Source organism: Chelmon rostratus, chromosome 11 (genome assembly GCF_017976325.1).
Source record: "Chelmon rostratus isolate fCheRos1 chromosome 11, fCheRos1.pri, whole genome shotgun sequence".
NCBI classification, from domain to species: domain Eukaryota; kingdom Metazoa; phylum Chordata; class Actinopteri; order Chaetodontiformes; family Chaetodontidae; genus Chelmon; species Chelmon rostratus.
Window position 1 is genome coordinate 12,368,363 of NC_055668.1, and position 8,163 is coordinate 12,376,525.

The window sequence follows — 8,163 nt, forward strand, 5'->3', positions numbered from 1 at the left end:
CTGGAGGAGCACTCTGTGTCTGGGGAGAATGTCAGGGAGCAACCAGCCACGGGACCTGGTGCTCATTAAAGAGCTAGAGCTCATCCTGGATTCCTGCACACTGGAGCTGACACCAGTGGACGAAGTCTGGCCGAACCTGTACATCGGAAATGTGTGAGTGCCTTGAGTCTGATGCGGGGATACCTTCATGATCCTGCAAGAGAGAAACTCAATAGTTTATTAACCTGCAATCCCTGTGTGTTATCTTCCATGATACCCTTTCACATGTTTCCTCTTTATTCCTGGTGTCCATGTCTTTCCTGTGTGTTTTTCCAGGGCTGTAGCACAGAACAGAAAGACATTACATAAGCTTGGCATCACTCATGTCCTGAACGCAGCACACTCCAAGCAGGGCAGCATCGGGGACCAAAGTTTTTACGGGTCCGCCTGCGTTTACTTTGGCATCCCAGCAGAGGATTCAGACCGCTTTGACCTCAGTCAGTACTTCAAACCTGCAGCTGACTTCATACATAAAGCCCTGAAGAGCAAAGACGGTACAGAATGTGAATGTGACACCCATTGACCCATGAAACATTTATATTTTTGTACATCTCCTCTATTTTCTCTCACATGCTCCGTCCTGCTCTACAGGAAAAGTGCTGGTGCATTGCATCATGGGAATGAGTCGATCATCCACTTTGGTCCTGGCCTACTTGATGCTGCGGCAGCGCCTCTCTCTGAGAGATGCTCTGAGGCGCGTCGTCCAAAAACGGCCCATTTACCCCAACCAGAATTTCCTGTCTCTCCTACTCAAGCTGGATGAACAACTGACACTCAAGCGAAGGTTGTGTCCTCTTCTTTGACATCCCTCTCTCTCTCTTTTCACCTCCTTCAACACATTATCCATCAGTCTCCTCAAGAACTCCATCTCTTTCCACCTGTTTCCATCTAACACTGCACTGTAATCAATGTGGTCAATATGCAAATAATGCTTGCTATCAGAATGTGTGTGATGCAGCTAGAGGTGTGAGTTTGATGGTGGTTATTTCTCAGGTTGTCTACTTTTTAACACCTGTGTGACCACGTGTTGTGGAATGTAAATATCGAAGTATATAGTGTCATACTGAGGTTTTTCTTTCATATTCAAACTGTATTCAAATGTTACCTGCCAGTGTCCACAGGCTTTGTAAATACAGCTTTATGTGTTGATGTGCTTGTGCGTTAAAGACATTTTATTTACATTTTATTTCATTGAATTATTTTGGCTGGATGGATATAAAATGAGTGGTAAACTGTGTTTTTGGGTATGTTTTATGCACATTACGCTTTTTAACAACAACACAATCCTTAAACCAGATTTTGTTTGTTTAAGCAACAATCTGCATTAAATTTGCATTAACAAAGACTTTTCATTTTTGATCGATAACGCTTTGAACTATATTTATTCAACCAAGCACTTATTAACTATTGACAAAAACAAGCAATAGATTGATATACAGCTACATATTTTCAAAAATTACATTTTTGCAAAAAAAAAATTTTTGATAAGGCGAATAATCTCAGCTTTCTAAATAGATTTCAATGTGGACTCATTACAACAGATGGGCATATAAACAGTAACCAAAAATTACACATGATTTTAAATTAAACCTATAATGATACCTGTTGTACTTTACAGTCATCTGAAGGAGTCAAAAGAGGCCATACGTGCCTTTCTTTTTTCTTCTTGTTATAACATTCAGTGATCATAACCTACATGTTTGATTTATAGAAAATGCTTCATAACAAATAAAGCTGAAGTTAACATGTCACAGGTGAATGTTATTCGCAGCCTCAAACACATTTCTTAAAGGAGCAGAGCAGCAGGCTCCTGGGTAGCAACACATGGACAGCAGTATATTACATAACAGTCTGCGGTCATGGAAACTAAGCAAGTGAGCTAATGTTAAAGTTCACAGAACAATGCCGCATTGTTGTCCATAAGCATGAGACTGCAGACATGCAGTCAGAGTGGATTAAATGTGTTTTTTAAGTGCCTGAACTGCAGATAAATGCATGTTGCAGGATGTGTTGTCAGTAATGAGTGTTTGGTTACAGAGTTATAAAAGGAAACTGGCCACAGTTATATGTGGGTCTGAGTGTTTATAGACAAATAAGAGTGTGCGTGGTGGGAGAAGAGTTTGCACTGCTTTGAATGGAGGTAAGCTCTTATGATTCAGTGGAAACAGGTTAGTCTGGAGCTCAATCGGCTTAGTTTGCTCATTCTGTCATCTCTGACTTTACAGTTCACAATGACTGTGTGCATTAGGTTTCTCAGAATAGGTCATTGTGAGACTATTGCTATTTCTACTCTACTATTCAGTGGAAAATATTGTACTTTTCACTTTGCTACAAATCATTGACAGCTATTGTCATGGTTACTTTACTATGTTGTATACCAAAACATATAGAGAGCTAATAAAATATAGATTAAACTTTGCAGTAGTGTGCAGAGCTGAGATGATCAGTCACTTAATCAATAGGCTGAACGACAGAAAATTACTGCTATCGTGGTGACATTTCTTACAGTTATCAGATTTTTTACAAATCAATCAGTCAATCGCTTAATGGAGAAAATAATCAGCAGATTAATCACAAAAATAATCATGGTTCAGTCAAAAGCTCAAATGAACTCTAACTCAACCAGCTACAACAGTACATTACAGTTTTTATATTAATACATGGGTAATAATATATTCATATAATATATGGTACAGGGGACATTTTCTGGCATAGAGTACTTTTACTTTCAATACTTCAAGTACATGTTCCTGATTATACTTATATTTATTTTATTTATTTTATCTATTTATAGATTATATTTACCCTTTTACTTTAGTAGCATTTACCTGAGTATTTTTCTGGTATGGAATTAATACTTTCACTTACGTAAAAGATCTGAATACACTGGTGTGTGTGTGTGTGTGGATGTGTATAGCCCACACTGCAGGGACATAAATCTGTTCAGAACTGTTTAGTCACATTGTGGGGATTCACCTTCCAGATGGGGACAAAACACAAGTCCCAGTGACATAAATCACTACATTTTAGTGTGAAGACTTGGGTTGAGGTCAGGGTAATGGTTAGGGTTAGAGTGGTTATGGTGAGGACGAGTCTCCAGGAAATGAATATAAATCTGTGTAATGTCTCCAAAAATGATGGAAACATTACTGTTTGTGTGTGTGTGTGTGTGTGTGTGTGTGTGTGTGTGTGTGTGTGTGTGTGTGTGTGTGTGTGTGTGTCAGAATGTCTCTTAGGGATCCGTCATATGACCCTCCTTCTGTCTCAGAGCTGCAGGAGTTCCTGCTGGCTGACAGGAGACCAACTGGACACCTCAATCAAGTCTGGCCTAACCTTTACATAGGCAATGAGTAGGTTCACACACAGTAACATGCACACACGCATCTACATAAACATCGCTCACTCATACAGATATGAATGTGTGATCGTGTTTCAGGGTGGCAGCTCGTGACAAGGGCACTCTCCACAGTCTGGGCATAACTCACATTGTAAATGCTGCTCATGGACCCCCAAACCCCAGACCTGGAGTCTGCTTCTACGTCAACACTGGCCCACATTTCTACAGAGACATGACAGTGGATTATTATGGGGTGGAGGCAGATGACGCAATAGAATTCATCCTTAGCCCTTTCTTTTATCCAACTGCGCGATACATCAGAGCTGCACTGGCCATGGGAGGCAAGTCAGTCACACTTAGATGTCATGGCAGAGATGCTCTACTGGACTGTACTAGATTTTACAGGTGTACCAAATAAAGTGGCCACTGAGTGTATATTTTGCTGCATATCTGGTGCTGAAGGTAACAGCAAATATCCCTGTCCCAGGACGGGTGTTTGTCCACTGTCTGATGGGCGTGAGCCGCTCCGCAACACTGGTGCTGGCCTTCCTGATGATTGTGGAGGGCCTGAGGCTGCAGGAGGCGGTGGCCGCTGTCAGGCCGCACAGAGACATCTGCCCCAACCCAGGCTTCCTGCAGCAGCTCCGAGGCCTCGACATGAGCCTGGAGAGGGAGAGGAGGAGGCGACGGCAGGCCCAAACACTGTAAAGACACACACAAAGCCAGAAATATCAACATTTGCACACACACACACGCACACACACACACACACACACACACACATACATATGTCTATCACTGCAGAGGTCACTCAGCCCAGGAGGAGGAAACGCCATCACTGACAGAGCTGAGGCAAATTCTGTGGGCGAACAGGAAGCCAGTGGCACCTGTCAACCAGGTCTGGCCCAACCTGTACATCGGAGATGAGTGAGTACAAAAATCACCTGTAGAACATAGCTGCATGTCATGCCCCCTTCCCCGTCTCTCTTCAGCTGTCACTATACAATAAAGGAAAAAAGCCCAAAGAAATAAATCAAAAGCAGCAGCTTGAAATGCTGTAAAAAGACATTCTAATGAATCAGTTTGCATGTGATGTGATCTGCAGGTCTGTGGCGAGAGATAAAGCCACACTCTCGTCTCTGGGCGTGACTCACGTACTGAATGCTGCAGCAGGTCGACACCGGATCAACACAGGTCAGCAGTTCTACAGTGACCTTGATGTGAAATACCACAGTGTTGAAGCTGCAGACCATCCGGAGTTTAACCTCCGACCTTTCTTCAACCCTGCTGCACAGTTCATAGAAAGTGCTCTGAAGAAAAATGGTTGGTGTACAACTATAACATTCGAATTCATTGTATAAACAAAAAACAGTCTTTGAGGCGAACAGAACTACACAAACAAAGGTAAAATGTAAATCAGAGATAAACTAATTAAATAAACTAATCAATGTATCTTCCAGGGAAGGTGTTTGTGCACTGTGCCATGGGTGTCAGTCGCTCTGGAGCCCTGGTTCTTGCGTATCTGATGATCTGCCATGGCCTGTCGTTAGCGGAGGCCATCATCGCTGTGCGTCTGAACCGAGACATTGGACCCAACTCTGGATTTCTGGAGCAGCTAAGGCAGCTGGACCTGAGCCTCAGTCCACAGAGCAGACAGGACCATACTGACTCATCATGACAAGGAACGCACTTCAATCCCAGTCAGGCACCTGTTTAATCCACAATTTCAGTAAAAAGAATTAAATCTGAGAAATAGAGATGCCATCTGTGTGTCAGTAGATGATCTCTGTCTCAACAACAATTGGTAAAATGTAACAAGTGAATGCTTGAAGTTTTACATGTTCAGAAATAACTCTACTGACAAATGCCGACTGATCCCACACTTGTCCACACATTACTAACATTCTTATAATGACAATACTGCAACACGCCACGCTTACTAAACTTTTTCTGGTATTGTTTCCCATGATTCATTGTGTTTCTTTACCATAAAGGCTAAAGGAAGGCAATCACTGTCACATTAGGGTACTCAGATCATACAGTATGTGAGAAAGCATCTGTGTGTGTGTGTGTGTGTGTATGTGTGTGTGTGTGTGTGTGTGTGTGTGTGTCTGTGCGTGACGTTGTTGAGGTCAGCTGTTGTAGCCCAGCTGCCTAAAAATATCAACTTAAACACTGAGCCTGACAGAGCTGTTGCAGTTACCATTCAAGATCTGTCTTTCAGCCTTTATGCTTACTGTGGAGGGAGGTCTCTGTGGACACACACACACACACACGCACACACGTCCGCTGAGGAATAGTTGAGGTGCTGGTCTGTGATCCTGCTCAGGAACGGATTTAACGCTTTAAACACAACAAAGAGGTAAGTTCATTTTTTTTCTACTATAGTGCTTTATTATTGCCTTATTATAACAATCAACCTGTAGAGTAGACGGACATACAGCGAGTGATCGTGGTGGCCTTCAGCTCATCATTGAACATTACTACACCACTTAAATGACAGTGTGATAAATATCCTCACAAATTAATGAGCATGATGGTGATAGTTAATATGAATGAGCACTAAACTGAGAGATGAATGAAAGAAAAGTGTTCTAAAGATGATCCATTGAACAACAGCTCAAATTAGAAATTGATTAATTAATAATTAATTAATTTGTTTGTTTGCTTTAGTTGATAAATGTCCCAATGCATTTCTAAAAAGATAAATCAATTCTGATATACAGTAAATGCTTTTAAAGAGTGACTGGCACTTTTGGCAGTTTGTTTTTTTAACTGGTTCCCTTGGTCCGTACTATTTCATTTATTATTACTATTTCAAATCTATTATCATTTAAGTGGTACTTCTTGGTATGACAAACCTGTACTGACCTGTCATGGCACTGAACAATAACTCCCACTGCCTGTTACTTATGTGACTTATGTGAGGTGGCTACAAAGAATTGACTTCTGATAGCAATGGAGAGCTCGAGTTGCATCCAACAGCTGATGTTGTGAAGTTCTGGCCAAGAAACCCCAAACCACCACCTGAGTTATTCAATGGGAACGAATATGTGAAACCAATTGGCAAATGAAAATGATTTCCCTATCTTTACAGTAAATTCAGCTGTTTATTTCAACAGTAAAGCTCTATTGTCACACTACTTATTCATCTAAGAACTACTTCATTTTCATTGATGTACAGTATTTTTTTTATCTACTTAAGTACAGATCCAAAAATAAGTTATTAATGTATAATTAATTAATTATACAATTAAATATAAGCCAATGAAATGCATGAAATCCATTTCCACGCACTTGCATCCGACATCTTTCATTCGTTTGGCATAGGTGGGTGGTGTACTGCAGCTGAGGGTTACAATTAACAATCATATTCATTCTCTCAAAATATCGAAAATGGCCCGTCAAAACCAGCCTAGTTATGTTCACATTGAAGAGGCTGAAGTCAGTTAATTTTGGGCATTATTGGTGAAAAATGACTCATGACTGATTCATTTTTTGTTGTTTCACTAATTTATTCAGTGACTCGCTGACGCACCTCTGGACAGCAGATCAAATGTCGTTGCTGTTAATATTACATCTGTATAGTTTGGGTGAAGATAACAATGTGCAGACTTTTTTTTCTAGTTTGTGATGTGTTCAGGGATGTGTTTGTGTGTTGTGTGTGTGTTTTCTGGGCAGAGGTGAGCTATGTCCTCCTGCGTGGTGAAGTCCAGAAGCAGGAACCCGTACACGGCGGTGCGGGTGGACCCTGACAGTGATTACATCACACCCGGAACACTAGACCTGGAGCAGCTCTTCTGGACTGGGACCGGGGCTCAGTACGCACATGTTAACCAGGTCTGGCCCAGCATCTACATTGGGGATGAGTGAGTAACTGCACACATAGAGAAAGCGAGTCAAAATTCATGATGGCAGCTTCATGCTGAGTCTGTGTTTTATAGGAAAACAGCTCTGGAGCGTCCTGGCCTGAGGGATCTAGGTATTACACATGTCCTTAATGCAGCAGAGGGAAAGTGGAATAATGTGCTGACTGGTGCTGATTACTACTGTGACATGGACATCCAGTACTACGGTGTAGAGGCTGACGACAAACCCTCCTTCAACATCTCCCAGTACTTCTGCCCTGCAGCCCAGTTCATCCACGAGGCCCTCAGTCAGACACAGAGTAAGTCCTGGAGGAAATCAAAATCGTTCCCTGGAGAGGATCCACTGTTGTGCCTCTAATGAATCCATCCATCTTTACTTCATCTGTACTAGACAAGGTGCTGGTGCACTGCGTGATGGGTCGCAGCAGGTCAGCGACTCTGGTCCTGGCGTACCTGATGATGAAACACGGCTTATCTGTGGTGGATGCTATCGAGCAAGTGCGCCAGCGCCGCTGCATCCTCCCCAATCATGGCTTCCTGAAACAGCTCAGAGCCCTGGACATCACTTTACAGGAGGAGAGACTGAGGCTAAAAAGAGAAAAGCAAGACCAGTAGTACAGGATAAATCATTTGCCTGTATACCAGTTCAATTTTTCTTTTCATCTCAGTTATAAAAGTGTTCTTTATGTTTCTTTAACAATTGTGTCATTAAACTGCTTTGATTTTCACAACCATGTCATGTCATTCTCAAGTTCAAATGCAAAACTGAAGTATGGGGTGTCCTAAGGGATTAGTTTTGTTTCTTTTGTTGTTGCTGTTTTTTTTTTTTTCAAAAATCATATATGCCAATGCTGGTATTTATCAGTATGTTGGAGCATGTAAGCAGATCCTTAAGTAAAAGTACTAAAACCACTCTAA

At 41.8% G+C, this 8,163-nt stretch overlaps 2 protein-coding genes across 2 annotated transcripts; both read left to right on the forward strand.

The window, feature by feature from the left end:
- The first annotated feature begins 18 nt into the window (after positions 1-18).
- On the forward strand, positions 19-5,425 carry LOC121613639. Its single transcript, XM_041947165.1, has 9 exons — positions 19-153; positions 316-533; positions 631-823; positions 3,264-3,389; positions 3,476-3,744; positions 3,864-4,080; positions 4,181-4,303; positions 4,482-4,699; positions 4,837-5,425. Exons 1-9 carry the CDS (start codon positions 29-31, stop codon positions 5,052-5,054), a joined length of 1,707 nt encoding a protein of 568 aa, XP_041803099.1. The 5' UTR covers positions 19-28; the 3' UTR covers positions 5,055-5,425.
- A 158-nt stretch (positions 5,426-5,583) lies between these two features.
- On the forward strand, positions 5,584-7,973 carry LOC121614055 (dual specificity phosphatase 29). The gene is made up of 4 exons (XM_041947826.1): positions 5,584-5,738; positions 7,058-7,245; positions 7,321-7,544; positions 7,637-7,973. The coding sequence occupies exons 2-4, from the start codon at positions 7,067-7,069 to the stop codon at positions 7,858-7,860; spliced, it is 627 nt and encodes a 208-aa protein (XP_041803760.1). The 5' UTR covers positions 5,584-5,738; positions 7,058-7,066; the 3' UTR covers positions 7,861-7,973.
- Positions 7,974-8,163: the final 190 nt, after the last annotated feature.

What these genes read in the sequence shown, in the direction of transcription:
- LOC121614055 (XM_041947826.1), top strand. Translation starts at nt 7,067, where the DNA reads ATGTCCTCCTGCGTGGTGAAGTCCAGAAGCAGGAACCCGTACACGGCG. An exon ending in AGCATCTACATTGGGGATGA is followed by an intron (nt 7,246 to 7,320) that starts GTGAGTAACTGC and finishes TGTGTTTTATAG; the next exon opens with GAAAACAGCTCTGGAGCGTC. An exon ending in GGCCCTCAGTCAGACACAGA is followed by an intron (nt 7,545 to 7,636) that starts GTAAGTCCTGGA and finishes CATCTGTACTAG; the next exon opens with ACAAGGTGCTGGTGCACTGC.
- LOC121613639 (XM_041947165.1), top strand. Translation starts at nt 29, where the DNA reads ATGTCAGGGAGCAACCAGCCACGGGACCTGGTGCTCATTAAAGAGCTA. An exon ending in AACCTGTACATCGGAGATGA is followed by an intron (nt 4,304 to 4,481) that starts GTGAGTACAAAA and finishes TGTGATCTGCAG; the next exon opens with GTCTGTGGCGAGAGATAAAG. An exon ending in AAGTGCTCTGAAGAAAAATG is followed by an intron (nt 4,700 to 4,836) that starts GTTGGTGTACAA and finishes TGTATCTTCCAG; the next exon opens with GGAAGGTGTTTGTGCACTGT.